The sequence below is a fragment of the Leuciscus leuciscus genome (assembly GCF_965113295.1).
Source record: "Leuciscus leuciscus genome assembly, chromosome: 19".
Lineage (NCBI taxonomy): Eukaryota > Metazoa > Chordata > Actinopteri > Cypriniformes > Leuciscidae > Leuciscus > Leuciscus leuciscus.
Genome location: NC_138743.1, coordinates 25010362 through 25026977, shown reverse-complemented (window position 1 = coordinate 25026977; position 16616 = coordinate 25010362). Strand labels below are relative to the sequence as shown.

Below are 16616 nucleotides of genomic sequence, written 5' to 3'. Positions count from 1 at the left end.
AGGTGTTGAAAGAAAGCAATAAAATGCAAAGCCTCCGTGGAATGACAGATATAATGCAGTGACTGAACATGAGGGAGCTAATCTGATCGACAAACAGAAAAGACATTATATCACATTATTGGGACAGCATGTAGTTTACACTACTTCTTACCAACATCTGGCACATGTGAACTGATGCCAAATATCGCGATGTGTTCAATATGAGACTTCTTCAGCGCGATTTCCTACTGATAAAATCCACGCGTGTTGTTGACACCCAAAGGTTTCCCATTGAAAGCGATGGAGTTCCCAATTCGTCCATACAGTGACGCCAAGGGGCGCCTTCATTGTGACGCTTGACCATGCTTCAGTTTTTGACTCCTTGGGAGTGAGAATAGGTTGTGATTTGTGCTTTCAGTCACTCATACAGTTTCCTTAAAGGTCAATAGGCGTTGCAAAAGAAGGCCTCTTTAAGTCCTCAGACTGTTTAACACTCAAACCATATGTGTGTCACACTCAGGAAGATCTGAATGGCATTCTTGAAGATGTAGACACAACCTTCCACACACAGTCCATCACTTTAATTTGTCTCCAGGAATATTCATTGGGCTGCTTAATATTACACAAAACCCCAGTGTGAGCTTGCATGAATATTCATAGTCAGATTGTTTATTGTTTTTAGCCTCTGGCTTCAACTGTCACATAAAACTTTTGTGTATGTGCATAAACACATGTATGTTTTTGTATGTTTCCTATGTGTGCATTGGTCTAAATAACTTGCATGCTTTTGCAATTTTCATCACTTGTTTTGGGGTTTAAATAATGTCTATAATGACTTGAGTTTGTGAAGTTGGATTAATGCACAATCATTTACACACACACACACACACACACACACACACACACACACACACACACACACACACACACACACACACACACACACACACACACACACACACACACACACACACACACACACAGCTTTGATGCTGGTATAGTTTGGGCAGCTTTATGTGCGTTGTGATGGAGAATCTCCTTTAGTCACATGGGAAAATAAATATTTTAACAGACTAACTGCTGAGTTTTTTCTTTCTCCAATTAATTTAAATGGAGCAATTAAGATTTAAATTTCCATAAATAGCTGAGGGAGGGATTGAAGAGTGGAGGGCTGCCTCTGTTTCAGTCAAAAGCCTTGGGATTAACCACCTTCTTAATTATAAATAAAAATATAAAAAATTGCGCTTCCTCACTCCCTCCCATTCTGATTTATACACATACACACCATGATTGCTGCAGCCTTTAACCAATGAATTTACAGGATTTCTCCATTATTTTCTCAGTTGTATGGGATAAGGAGATTCACAAAGAAATTACAAAAATTTATTGCAAATGTAAAGAACAAATTATTGCAAACTACTTTCTGAGCATAGTTAGTCATTATATTCAACAGTAACTCACACAACTTTTTACATGTTTATGAATTTACCTGTTTTTTAAGCCATGAAATCAAACAATATTAAAATGATTAAAACAATATAGGCCTATCCAGGTTTTTCATGACCATACACACACTTATTCTGACTAAATGAAAGAAGGGAGTGGTATAAAAGTGAAACTGAAAATGAGAATGACTTATGTAAGAGGAGAGAGGAGCTAAACCGTCCCCTAAACAATATTTCATAACCAAAAAAATAATAATAATCTGGTACTTATCGCCAACAGATAAATAAATCAGCTCAGCATTACTGGAGTTTCAGGTTTACGACGCAGTTTAAGGATGTGCTGCCCTCTGCTGGTAAAGAGATGTAAATGCCTGTTGGTAAAGGAATTATTATGGAAGCCTATTATTTAATTTTTTTTTAACTCTGTGGGTAAAATGGGCTTCCGTAAGAAATTCCAGTTATTTTTCTTTAATATAATACTCCAGTTTTCAAATTATTATTAAACAGTTAATATACATCACTTGATTTCATAAATAATTGTATGCATCCAACACATGGCAATAAATCAGCCTAAAATAACGCAATTACAAGTTGAATATGAAAGAACTGACACAATGGGACACAATATGTTCGGGTTTTGTGTGCATGTGTCGGAAAAGTCATGCATTTTAGGCTCAAAAATAAAATAAAAGTCATGCAGGGTTGCATTTATACAGATTTCTGACAGCGACATTCATTTCAAAGACATAACATCCATAACCTTAAGGAAAAAATGTAATAAAAATACTCTACAGAACATTACATTTAAAAGGGAGAAAGTGAGGACAGAAGTAAAGGGCAGAAGGGGTTAATATTCTACAGAGTGCACTGAGAAGGAAAATGGTCTGCATTACTATGGTGATGATCTAATCTCAACCCCTGATTGCCAGGCAATAACCCGTAAACCAAAGCAAACCGTTACAGTTGCTTAGATGTGAGAATCCCATTTAGTTATTGATTCTGTAGTTGATGAGGTGCATCTGCTAAAGGATGTTCAGTGACTGGCTAAACTCTTCAAAGTGGATTCTATTGGATATGAGATCTATGGGCTGTGACTGGCATACAGGGAAGAGCGTTTTAAGCGAGTTTAAAGACAGACCATTAGGTGGTTTAGCTCATTCTTAATCATTAAAGTCAAGTGTTCGGAGTCGTTCGGTAGAAGATTTCTACACAAACGCAGGCCGTGACTCTAGATCAGATCTGTTTCTTTGAGCTCATTGATGTTGTGCTGTTGTTCCTCCTCAGTGGCTCTCACTAGTCATACAGACGACAGCACTTCTCCAGCAGACTCCCTCCGCTTCTTCTCTGCCCTCTCCAGGTCCAGCACTCGGATCGCTGCCTGCTTGGCCATGAGCTGAGCTTGATCGCTGGGGTACGTCTCTGTGTCCACAACCCGATACGGGTCGATCTGGAAGGGGCTCTTGGAGAGGACGTCGGCATAGCGCCGCTTCAGGTCAGGGTCGGGACAGAATAGATATTCGTACACAGCGGCAGCAAGGATGCCCCCTATTAAAGGGCCCACCCAGTATACCTGAGAGAGAGAGAGAGAGAGAGAGAGAGAGAGAGAGAATAAATCTCGTTCAAAAATATACTGTGGTAATTAATTTGAATTGAATGTAATTAAATAATTAAACTTTTAAAACAAATTGTGAGTTTTATGATTTAGAAAGAATTAAAGAAATGTATTCTGTAAAATTAAGATATACAATTATATATATATATATATATATATATATATATATATATATATATATATATATATATATATATATATATAAATAAAGATACTGCACCAGTGTATAATATTTAAGATTTCTTCTAATACACTTGTTTTAATTCAATTGTATTAATTAAACTTCTCACTCAAATTGTGAGTTTTAGGATTTTGAAAAAAATTAAGAAATGTTATTATGTAAAATTAATAAGAAATATTTAAGATTCTGCACCAATATTTACAATTTTAAGTTTCTTTTCATTAATTTACTTTAATTAAATGTATTAAATTAATTAAATAATGAAAACAATTAAGACATTTTATTATGTAAAATAATAAGAAATATTTACAGTTTTTCTCAGTCGCTTTGGTGCATTTCTCACATCACTATTTACATTTGCACAACAGTTAATGCAGTTCTCAAAACAATTAGTACAAACGGCAAAACCTAGTTGATAACCTGCAAAAGCGTGTCACTTGCTCAAAATGGATAGCTCATTCCTCAAAAGCAAGTTTTCATGTCAATGAAAGTGTCAGTGTCATCGAGATGAAAAGTCCTGACACTATTGTTTATGAACAAGATAGTCAAATGGCTTTGTCATGTTTTCATTATGACAGTTTACTCTGTAAATGTTTTCCAATGCAAAAAAAGTCAGATCTTGGTGACACTCCCTGAAAATGCTCAAGACAGCACTATATACTATTTGCACAGCCATTTGAAAAATACAGTAAAGTTACACATTACTGTATTTAGTGAGGTAACTGAGTACAAGACACTGAATATGTATGTTTCACATTTTTACTGCATATGCTCTTTGCAATTCTAATTTGTTCACAGCATTGTGCAAAAGAAAAAATACACCCTTATTTACAACAAACATAAACTCCCTTTGGGTAGAGCTGTGCACAACTGGAAACAATATTGCAGTACATATTGGAACTGAATATACAACATACATAGTACTGTAATCATTCATGCACATCCAGACGTTCCTCTCTGTCTGGCCACATAATTTCATCTACATCACAGCGAATATCATCTCTTGCAATGCAGTGAGGAAAGTATCTCCTCAAGTGGCGATTAAAAAAGATTTTAAAAAATTTGTAAAATTAGCTTGACAGATTTTGACAGCTAGTTCAACATTTTTGTATGTAATGACTCAAGCAATGAAATGAGGACTATTAGTTTTATATGGAATGACTATTCAGCATTCACAAGTATAGTTAATTTTGACTGACATGACATAAGCAAATGATAATGTTATAAAACAGCAGAGAGTTGTATGAAAGCAATTGATGCATGTCCAAAAGCATTTTCAATTTGTTGGAAGGAATGAGAAACTGCTACTATGATGTGCACAAATGACTAAATGTTGTGGAGGTTGAACTAACTGTTGTGCAAATGTAAATAGTGATGTGAGAAATGCACCAAAGCGACTGAGAAAAACTGTAATATAGATATATCTGCATTTATATGCAGTTGTGGTCAGAATGAAAGGCACCCCTTGTAAATATGATCAAAGATGGCTGTAAAAATTAATCTACATTGTTTATCCTTTTGATCTTTCATTCAAAAAAATAAATAAAAAAATCGCAAAAATCGAACCTTTCATTGAAGTAAAAGAATTGAAAGTGGGGGGAAAATCACATTATGAATAAATGCTTTTCTCCAAAACACGTTGGCCATAATTATTGGCACCTTTTTATTAAATACTTTTTGCAACCTCCTTTTTCCAACATAAGAAACAGATAAACTGTTTTCTCCTATAATGCCTGATGAGTTTGGAGAACAGCTTACAAGAGATCAGAGACCATGCCTCCATACAGAATCTCTCCGGATCCAATTCACATTCCCAGATCCATGTTGGTGCTTCTCCTCTTCAGTTCACTCCACTCATCAGGTCAGGGGACTGGGACGGTCATGGTAGAAGCTTCATTTTGTGCTCAGTGACACATTTTTGTTGATTTTGATGTTTGTTGTGGACCGTTGTCCTGATGGAAGATCCAACCACGGCCCATTATAAGATTTCTAGCAGAAGCCGTCAGGTTTTTAATCCTAAAATCTAAAATCCATGATACCATGTATCTGAACAAGATGCCCAGGACCTCCAGCAAAAAAATAGGCCCACAACATTAAAGATCCAGCGGTATATTTAACTGTAGGCATAGGGTACTTTTATCCCTGTTTGCACCAAACACATCTGATGGATCTGCTGCCAAAAATCTATTTTTTTTAGTTCCATCTGACCATAGAATCCAGTCCCTTTTGAAGTTACAGTTTGACAACTGAATATACTGGAGAGCAGAGGATTTTTCTTGAAGCCCTCCCAAACAACGTGTGGTGATGTAGGGGTTGTTTGATTTTTGTTTTGTTTTAGGCTTTCTGAACCCAAGACTCAAGTAATCTCTGCAATTCTCCAGCTGTGATCCCTGGAGAGTCTTTGGCCACTCAAACTCTCCTCCTCACCGTGCATTAAGACAATATAGACACACGTTCTCTTCCAGGCAGATTAATAACATCTTTAGTTGATTGGAACCTTGGTGGAAATTGGAATTTTCAATGCTTTAGCTATTTTCTTACAGCCACTTTCTATGTAGTAAAGCTCAACAATGTTTTGGTGCTATATTCTTTGGTTTTACTCATTGTTATGGATGATTAAGGGAATTTGTCCTTTGAGTTTCCACATATTTCAACTCAAAAGTCATAGCCAGACAATTTCATATTCCTAGTCACCCTGGTGTGCTGAGTCAATATTAATGGGAATATACTTCAGAGATATTTTACTCATAAAAAATTATAGGGGTGCCAATAATTGTGACCAACGTGTTTTGGAGAAAAACATTTATTTCATAATGTGATTTCCCCCTCACTTTCAATTACTTCAATGAAAGGTTCGATTTTTGCACTTTTTTTGAATGAAAGATCAAAAGGATAAAAAAAATGCAGATTTATTTTTTACATCTTTGATCATATTTACCACGGGTGTCAATAATTCAGAGGAGGATGCAATTCTGACCACAACTGATAAATAACATAATATATAATAATACAGTATATACAGGTGCTGTCATAAAATTAGAGTATCATCAAAAAGTTGATTTATTTCAAGAATTCAACTTAACAGGTGAAACTAATATATTAAATAGACTCATTACATGCAAAGTGAGATATTTCAAGCCTTTATTTGTTATAATTTTGATGATTATGGCTTACAGCTTATGAAACCCACGAAATCAAAATCCCAGAAAATTGGAATATTACATGAAATCACACAGTAATTACACAGTAATGCATGGTCATTGAACCAGGTTTTGGTTCTTTTGGCAGTGTGGGCAGGTGCAAATCCTGCTGGAAAATGAAGTCAGCATCTGCATAAAGCTTGTCTGCTGAAGGAAGCATGAAGTGCTCTGAAAATGTCCTGGTAGACGGCTGCGTTGACTCTGGATTTAATAAAGCACAGTGGACCAAAGTCCTCTTTTCTGATGAGAGCAAATTTTGCATCTCATTTGGAAACCAAGGTCCCAGAGTCTGGAGGAAGAATGGAGAGGCACACAATCCAAGATGCTTGAAGTCCAGTGTGAAGTTTCCACAGTCTGTGTTGGTTTGGGGAGCCATGTCATCGGCTGGTGTTGGTCCACTGTGCTGTCCACTCAACGCAGCCGTCTACCAGGACATTTTCAGAGCACTTCATGCTTCCTTCAGCAGACAAAGCTTTATGGAGATGCTGACTTCATTTTCCAGCAGGATTTGCACCTGCCCACACTGCCAAAAGAACCAAAACCTGGTTCAATGACCATGCATTACTGTGTTAATTACTGTGTGATTTCATGTAATATTCTAATTTTCTGGGATTTAGATTTTGTGGGTTTCATAAGCTGTAAGTCATAATCATCAAAATTATAACAAATAAAGGCTTGAAATTTCTCACTTTGCATGTAATGAGTCTATATAATATATTAGTTTCACCTGTTAAGTTGAATTCTTGAAATAAATCAACTTTTTGATGATATTCTAATTTTATGACCAGCACCTGTATATACCAAACTTTATGATTATTATCAATGTTGAAAACAGTTATTTACATTTTTATTTCATGATGCTATGATGAATAGAAAGTTCAAAAGAACAGCATTTATCTGAAATCTAAAGCTTTTGTAACATTAAACACTATCGTTCAAAAGTTTAGGGTCAGTAAGAATTTTTATTTTATTTTTGGGGGATAGAAATAAAATAAATTTACATTTATGCATTTGGCAGACGCTTTTATCCAAAGCGACTTACATTGCATTATCCTATACATTTATACATAGGTATGTGCAATCCCCTGGGATCGAACCCACAACCTTGCGTTGTTACCGCAATGCTCTTACCACTGAGCTACATTTATAATGTGAAAAAATATTCTATTTTAAATAAATGCTGTTCTTTTGAACTTTCTATTCATCAAAGAATTTTGAAAAAAAATTGTACACAACAGTTTTCAACATTGATAATAATAATGAATGTATCTTGAGCATCAAATCATCATATTAGAATGATTTCTGAAGGATCATGTGACGCTGAAGACTGGAGTAATGATGCTGAAAATTCAGCTTTGATCACAGGAATAAATTACAGTTTAAAATAGAAAACAGTCATTTTAAATTGTCATAATATTTCACAATATTACTGTGTTTTTTTTATTATTGTTTTTTATCAAATAAATGCAGCCTTGGTGAGCAGAAGATACTTCTTTTAAAAACATTAAAAAATCTTACTGACCCCAAACTTTGAACGGTAGTGTACTGTATATATGCATTAATATACAATATTATATTTAATATTTATTTTAATTCATTTAAAATAAATAAGCTCAATTAATATGATGAATATTAAACTTTTCACACAAATTGTTATTATTATGCTAATATTATAATTTGCAATGAAAAGAAAAATCTATTAAATTTAATGTGAAATAGCAAATTCACTGATGGTCTCAGATGTTTGGACCCCACTGTATTAATCATGTTTTGCATTTTGTGTATATGATTAAATATATTGTGAAAAAACTATTTTGTTATGAAGTATGCCCTTTCCTTTCCTTTCCTTCATTATATTTTCAGCCCAGTAAATAATCTGTCCTGCTCTTATATCCGTGTCTGATATATGCATTTTATTAGTGTGCCAAGGATATTGACTCCAAAAGTGTGCCAAAACTGGATTACTAACTGCTGTGATGACAGAAATAGAAGTGGGTGCGACTGACTGCATAGCACAGGCCAGATACATTTACCCTGCAAAACCCCGGACAGTGTCCAAAAATGCAGTTCATTTTGTTTATCTCATTATTTCCAAACGATTAAATATACAGTATAATGATCACCAGCAGCTCTCATTAGTGTAACAGTACCAGAGTGGCCTTCATGTGGCATCACGCCTGATGCATTGCTTTCATTCATAATCTCTAAAATCTTTCATTGAAGAAACTAACACCAACGCCTTGAAAAGGGTACTGTGTGTAGCATGCTGCAAGTGCGGTAAACACTCCATGAAAGAAATGTTTTGACCTTTCTAATGTTACAGCACCACAGGGGAGACCCTGTATCAACCCTGATGACAGCAGCAGTCACTCAGACGCACCACTCATGAAGATACATAACACTCATATGTGCATGTAGGGAGCACACCAACCAGTATCATGTACCGGTGTTATTTTGAATGCCACATCTGTCTGCTTTTAAGATTGCTCTATAATGTTTCAAGGAGAATGACATTTGAAAATCGCACAAGCAAGAGAGCTGCAGTATGTCTTGCAGCCGTTTGATATTCAGTACAACAGCAGGACTGAGAGTATGGTGCTTTCATACAACAGTTCTACACTGAGATATTAAAAATGAATGAATCCAGTATATCAAGATTCATGCCAAAGGTCTGTGGTAGGTCAGAGATAAATGTCTTCATGCGCCAGATATAGTTCAGGCTCCTTTGTAGGAGTGAAACAAAGCCAAAATTCTCTTCTTAAAAAAGTTTTGGCATTGAATCAAATTCTCGGCAGCTTCACTTTTATCAATCACAGTTCCAAAGGCCTTGCTGACCTTGAGTCTTTATGCACATAAATATCAATGTAGGGTTTAGAAAGAACTTAAAGAGATAGTTTACCCAAAAATGTAAATGATGTCATCATTTACGCACCCTCAAGTTGTAATGTCGGTAACCAAAAAGTTGATGGACCACATTGACCTCCATAGTATTTTTGGGGGGGCAATGGGCCTGTTTGGTTACAGACATTCTTCAAAATATCTTCTTTTGTGTTCAGCAGAAGAAAGAAATTCATACAGGTTTGGAACAACTTGAGGGTGAGTAAATGATGACAGAATTTTCATTTTTGGGTGAACTATCCCTTTAATGAGTCTTCGTATAGTTTCTCCACACACAGAATATATTGCGTGAATCTTACCCAATGGTCCTGCCATTTTCCCATGATGACCACAGGACCAAAAGAGCGAGCTGGATTCATACTGGCTCCAGTGTACGGGATCTGAAACACACAGACAAAACGTGTTACACTTGTTATGAATTGCATGAATTTTGCAACAAAGGTTTATTGGACATTTTTTGCGATTTCTTGCACAGCACTATGTTATGACCTCAAAACACTTTTACCATAGAGCGTGATTTGTATACTAATACATTTTGACATTTACATCACATAACCAGCTCCATACGTATGGATTTTTTGATGTAGTAAACTTGCTTTGCAACTTACCTGATACAGCACTCCTCAACAATGCAAAAATGCATTGTTCCTTCAGAAAACGTTATCTCATGCTTGCTTTTGTTAACACTATCATTTAGGTTTAGTGTAGGTGGTACATTCATTTCAAACACAATTGAGCATTGACCTTTTATCTCCATTCAACGTAATACACCAAAATAATAAAACTTTGCCAGAATCATGTTCACATGTTAAACACTTTTAGCACCACTCACTGGACATTTCACTCTGAGAGTGTTGTGAAATATGCAAGAAGCAACATGATATTATTTTGCAGAAATGTCCCCACAGGCACATTTCAAATGAGCCTGGCATGGAATTTTGAGAAGAGACTCTAAAAGGAAGAGCAGAAGAAATGCAAAGAAACAATGTGAGAGATGGAAGGAATGAGTGAGCTGAGTGACAGTGGTTTGGCTCTTTAAATCATAAATCTGCTCTAAAGGGTCTTAAGTAGAGTTTGTCTCAGTGCCAGACCTAAATACATGAGGGCATATAGAGGGCATCCCGCTCTCATGCCAACTTTCTTAGCAACACAAATGAGCTTTCATATAAACACCTCATCTGCAGATTCTGCTGGGATTATTGGCATGGAAATAACACTATCACTTGGGATTGTAGCTAGGCTACAAATTCTCCAAAGGAGAACTAAGCAGATACACCTCAAGAGACTAATCTTTATAGGATAAAGATCTTCAAGCACTGCTTAAAAATGTGCTTGACAGTGCAGGATTGAAAATTTCAGTTAACTTAAAGCGCTCATAAGAAACATGCTTCGGAAAGTGCATGAAATGTAAAGCAATGCAATTTTACACAATTAATTAATGTTTTCTAGTGGTGCAAATCAGGGAAATACTCACAGCAAACAGATGGCCGATGCACACCGACAGACCAATAGCCAGCGCTGCCGAACCTTTAAGATCACTGCGCTTGGGGTCACAGGTGGCAAAGACAGTGAAGACAAGCTCAAAAGTGATTATGAGCTCTATCACAATGGCATGACCAGTGGAGATTTCAGTATTGACCTGCAAGGGGCGATAGTGAGTTATTTGTATAGCGTGAGCTTTATCGAAAACTTGCTGGACACCAGTGTTTTTCAATCATTCTCCTGGAGGCCCCTACTACTTACAAATTTTAGGCATCACACTGAGACATGCCTAATTTAGGTTATTGAGTACTCTACTAATGACTGATGAGTTTAACCAGGTGTAAAACTTCTAATCAACTGCCTTAAAGCGATTGCCCAAAACCAAAAACTCTGTCATCATTTACTCAAGGCAAGGCAAGGCTTTTTCTTCAGCGGAACACATTTGTGGAAGATATTTTAAAGAATAACTCGAGTGCTTTTTGCTCATACAATGAAAGTCAATGGGGTCCAAAACAAAACAGGACCCTATTGACTTTCATTGCATGGACAAAAAAAAGAAAGAAGACGAGTCATTTTTGGGTGAACTATCTCTCTAATTAAAAAATACTCACAGAAGTCACTCCCAATCCTCCTCTCACTGATTCAGGTGTCACTCCATACAAGATGGCCGCCCCCACTATTGCCCCCAGGCATTGTGCCAACAAATAAAAAACACCCTTTGCCAGGCTCAGCTTCCGCGTGGCAACCATCGCCGCTGTAACGGCCGGGTTGATGTGGGCACCGCTGATGTGCCCGAAACACTGGACGAGGGTTGCAATGGATAAGCCAAAGCAGAGAGAGATGAGGACGAGGTCGGCAGGTGGAGGGTTCTCCTGTTTTGCTGTCCAGTTGATTGTGGATCCAAGACTAAGCAGCACGAATATTATCATGGCTAAAAACTCCCCCGAAACCGCTCGCCAGAATTCCTGAGTCCACACACCCTTGAAGGCTGCCATGACACGGTTATTGCATGAGCAAGACGACACACACCTCCTTAAAGGAATAAAATAAGAGAGAGAAAAAATTTTGGTGATATGTATTTGTGATTCATACCCATTCATACCATAAGACCACGAGTACACTTCTGGTGTGCATTTTTTCTGAATTTGGAATTTTCCCCCCAAATTTTCAGACTTTTTTCTGAAAACACTTTTGCTTTAAAGGGGTCACGACATGGATTTAAAAAAAAATATTTTAATATGTTCCGTGATGTTCACTAAAAATGTTAATACAGTTCTTTGCACAAAAAAGTATACATACATACATACATACATATATATGGCTCATTTAAGGCTTGTACGGTCAATTTTATGATAAGCTAACGTCACTGCATAAGAAACAGTATGAACGCCCACTCACTATTGCATGTGTGAGTAAGTGTTTTGAAAAACATAAACATTATCCATATAAAACTATAATTTACAGACAAAACATTATGAAATAATTTACTCTGCTGTAAGATCCAATACAGTTCGCTGATTTATCTTTCAACAAAAGTTTCTTTGCGAACTCTCCATTACACTGTGCCTCACTGACAAAACCATAGGCTCCAATCAAACAATATAATACTCCGAAGAGATCCAGGACGGCATTAAATAAACCATTAAAACCATCCACTTGTTTCCAACGCCGGGATCTTTCTGAAGTCTGTACAAAGACGCAAACAAGCTGTTTAAACTGGAAGCGTCAAATCGAATGTTCTTTCACTCTTCCATTTGTCCTGTTGTCGGGAGACTAAAGTGCGTGGAGTATGCCAGAAACTGTATACTGTATCATGCCTCTCTGGAGACAGTCATATGCAACATATAGCCCGTGAGATGTCACAGATCCCTCCATATCAAAACGAGTCATTTTTGGAGCTTGATTAAATAAACGCTTGTTTATAATGAGGCAAGTTACGAAACTTGCCAGATGTTTTAATGGCACAAATACCTCTAATTTGATTTCTCATGTCATGCCCGCTTTAATTAAAGCATTTAGGCCACATAAACTCCACAAGTTTGTATAAACCTGATGATCATGTCATCCAGGATGATTTGAGATGATCCAAAGTGCATCTTTGTGTTTTTGACTATGTACAGTGGAATGGTCAATGTCACACATGTACTTGTTTGACCTAAGAACAGTGCAGTATCTTACATAATGTTTCTACATGTTATAATGTTTGTTTTAAAAATTGTTAGAAGTTATATTTTTCTCCCCTCTCAGCCATGTCCAGAGAACAGTTCTGTATGCTCAGATGCTTTTGTATGTATGTAATGAACATCTGTTATCCATTAATGTGGACCCCAGTGTACGGATGGGGAAAGAGCCTTCTATTCTATGCATTATAAGTCTTTCGGACCGCAAGGCTCATAAGGAAATTTTACCGGATATTGACCATTTATAGATTTGTTATACAACGTATATATGATATGATATGATGTCATGTATGATTTTATTGGTTGAAGATCGGTTATTGGTTGAGGGAGGATAATCCCTCTATATTCTTACTATATATTCCATACCCAGAGTTTTGGGAGCCAAGCTATTCTTTTAGCTTCCCAGCGGCTGGTTCATTATTCATTCATACGCCTAATAAAAAGACGGAGACAAAAGGCACTTTTCCTGTTGGAATTCTTAATTTCTAACAAAAATCTTAAAACTTTTTTTTTTTTATGTCAGATTTGTGAACATTTGGACCCTACTTTAATTGTTATAGTGTGGAGGAAAGAAGATTATTGCATTTATTGACAACAAAACAATGAGTGAGAATAGTGAGAGAATATACAGAAAAACTATTTTCAAGCATCCTAATATAAAAGACTGTTATAGTGTTTGATCTATTTCTGCATGGTTTTGTTTGTCTCTTCATGCAGTTAATCTGTGCACTCCTTCCAAGTGGAAATTCATCTAATTAGAGTGGCCTCAGTTTCCTTTCAAAAATTCCATGGAAAAATTCCAATAACAAAATGGATCTATTATTAACCAAACATCAACTGTTCAGTAGGCTATACATCAGCAAAATGCATATAGAATGCACATCATTAGCAACACTAATTACAAGGACACTGAAAACATCACGAGGAAAGAAAAACTAGGCCTTTGTTGTGGAATATACAAAATACATAAAAAAAGACCATGGTAACCATAGTTTCTAACAAGATATCTACAATTATTACTGTAAACTTTGATAACTTTGTATTGTTTACTGTCAGCAACATCAATTTAAAGGGATAGTTCACTTAAAATGTTAAATTCTGTCATCATTTACTCACCCTCAAGTTGTTTCAAACGAGTTTCTTTCTTCTGCTGAACACAAAGGAAGATATTTGAATAATGTCAGAAACCAAACAGTTGATTTACCCCCATTGACTATAGTATTTCCCCCCCTACTATGGAAGTCAATGGGGTCCATCAACTGTCTGGTTACCAACATTCTTTAAAATATCTTCCTTTGTGTTCAGCAGAAGAAAGAAATTCATACAGGTTTGAACAACTTTAGGGTGAGTATATGATGACAGAATAAATTTTTTTAAGTGAACTAACGTTATTCCTTTAACCATATGCAGAAGATTCAGATGCTTAGTTTTTTGAAGAATATCCAGTATTAATTGATTATAGGCTTTTACATCCCTACTCGAAAAAAACCCAACTAGCTAAGACCAACAAAACATCTTAGACTGGTTTAAAATATAGTAGCCTATGCAATAATCCAGAACAGCAAGTGAAAATATGACTATGGAATTTTGGGGGAAACTGATAAACACTTCTGTCGCAATTTACATTAAACGGTTCTCTATGAAATAAGATGACGATGATTGGATGATTTTAAACGTTCATTTCGGGGATCAGGGGTGTTGCCTTGCCTGGCAGGTGAAGCCAACTAAACGTCATGTGAACATTTAACCCCGTGTAATCAAATAACAAAAACATCACTTTACAAACCAAAACTTCTTACTATGGAGGCAAAATCAACAAACTAACTTACCGAAGAAAGCCACGACTTCTGTTAGGAACCGAGACCCGCGAAAACGCCTTTCTCATCCCTGAACAAGCATCCTCTCAGTGGGAGAAGTCTACCTCAAACAAGACATCTGAACCACAGGATAGGTGTGATGATCAGTTACAGCGCGTGCTCATTTAATGATCAATATGTGTGTGAGTCTGCGTGTTTTTCTGCATCTCCTCCCTCTGATTCACACACACACACGCGCTCACGCGCGCGTTTCCCCGGTGCACCGATCAAAACTATTAAGTTCAATTAAACACGACCACATGAAACTACTCGCTGTTATGTGCCTTCGCGTCGTGCTTTTTTCATAACGACAGTAAGCTTACACTCCTTCCTCCATGAGCGGTGCATGAGACTCTAACTACACACTGTAACAAATTATATGATCAATAAGTTATGACAACAAATGTTTTTTACATTGCTTTAACTCAATGTTAAGTTCAACAATGTTTTAGCTTTTTTAAAATAAGTTATATACGCTTAAGTTAATACAAGATTCAACTAATTTTGTTTATGTCAGTTTAATAGCCTAATATAAATTGAAATGACTTAAACCTCCAAGTTGGTTGTACTTAAAAATTCAAGGCAGCAGCTTTTTTTTATATAATGTAACTAACTAACTAATTTGTAATAATTCATAAATAAAACTCTAGTATATAAATACAACAACAACAACAACAGCAATATAAATTAGTAGGCCTAATAATAAGCAAACAAACAAATAAACAAATAAGCACATCAGGACTTTAAAAAGTGGTTGAAAATGAACTGATGGGCCTCAAGAATGCCAGATTATAATTAGGGTGCACTTGTCTGCCTAATTCATATTATGGCATTACATTTTTACACTCCTTTTATATCTATGTCCTTGTTTATCTTGATTTATGGAGGGAACTGTGTTTGAACCTCATGCATCAGATAGTGAGCTCATATAGAAACATTTTCTATTTTCAATAAACTGGACAAACATGAAACAAAAAATCAAGTTTCTAAACTGCAGACTCTTTAGGCAAATATTTCTCCGCCAATGCAATATTATTTAAAATTAAGAGATCAGTACATCCTATTCTGCACATTTTATTTATTTACTGTACATTTGAACATATTTTTAAAGCATCAAGGCACCTAAACATGTAGGTTTTCATAATACAGAATACAAATTAACCGACAAGACAAATAAAAATATACAGTTATAGCATGCTAGTGATCTAGCACTTGCTCTTGAACTCACCTGAATCTGTCCAGGGCTCCACAGCTTGTCATGCCTTCCTCAGACAGTCTGGCAGCTCAGTGTGCTCCTCTCTCAGTGTTATGTTACCGGCTCTTCATGGTCAAATCAGAGCGGAGAGACCAAAGCACAGAGAGATGAGGCTTTCGGCACAATTGATCTGACAGCACTGACTAGACCAGTGACACACACCACTCACACATGCAGCACTCGCCTCATGGTATCGCACACAGCCTTACAGACCATCAAAGGCAAAACTATCTATCTATCTATCTATCTATCTATCTATCTATCTATCTATCTATCTATCTATCTATCTATCTATCTATCTATCTATCTATCTATCTATCTATCTATCTATCTATCTATCTATCTATCATCTAATCACAGAAATATTTAACATCATAACATTATAAATTTGTAATATTTTTTGATCAATTGAATGCATCCTTGCTGAATTTAAGTATTCACTTCTAAAAAAAAAAAAAACTTTACCAACCCCAAACCCCAAATTTTGACTCGGCCTCATCCAAAACACCCAGTCTCGTTGATGCAAAT

General features: G+C 36.2%; 1 protein-coding gene across 2 annotated transcripts; it reads right to left on the bottom strand.

Moving 5' to 3' along the window:
- Window positions 1–1330: 1330 nt before the first annotated feature.
- On the bottom strand, window positions 1331–16370 carry aqp4 (aquaporin 4). Of its 2 annotated transcripts, XM_082146897.1 has the most exons (6): window positions 16062–16370; window positions 14807–14912; window positions 11409–11829; window positions 10790–10954; window positions 9615–9695; window positions 1331–2994 (listed from the first exon to the last, which is right to left on the bottom strand). In XM_082146897.1, the coding sequence occupies exons 2-6, from the start codon at window positions 14860–14862 to the stop codon at window positions 2722–2724; spliced, it is 996 nt and encodes a 331-aa protein (XP_082003023.1). In that variant the 5' UTR covers window positions 14863–14912; window positions 16062–16370; the 3' UTR covers window positions 1331–2721. The 2 variants fall into 2 exon arrangements, with proteins under 2 accessions (XP_082003023.1, XP_082003024.1); XM_082146898.1 differs by lacking the exon at window positions 14807–14912 and having other exon boundaries at window positions 1332–2994; window positions 16062–16369.
- Between the last annotated feature and the right edge of the window lie 246 nt (window positions 16371–16616).

Bases quoted from the DNA above. Each gene is read 5' to 3' on its own strand.
- aqp4 (XM_082146897.1), bottom strand. From the start codon at position 14,862: ATGAGAAAGGCGTTTTCGCGGGTCTCGGTTCCTAACAGAAGTCGTGGC. The intron at 9,696-10,789 runs GTGAGTATTTCC...TGTGTGTTTCAG, and splicing joins GCATCGGCCATCTGTTTGCT to ATCCCGTACACTGGAGCCAG. The intron at 2,995-9,614 runs GTAAGATTCACG...TCTCTCTCTCAG, and splicing joins GAAAATGGCAGGACCATTGG to GTATACTGGGTGGGCCCTTT.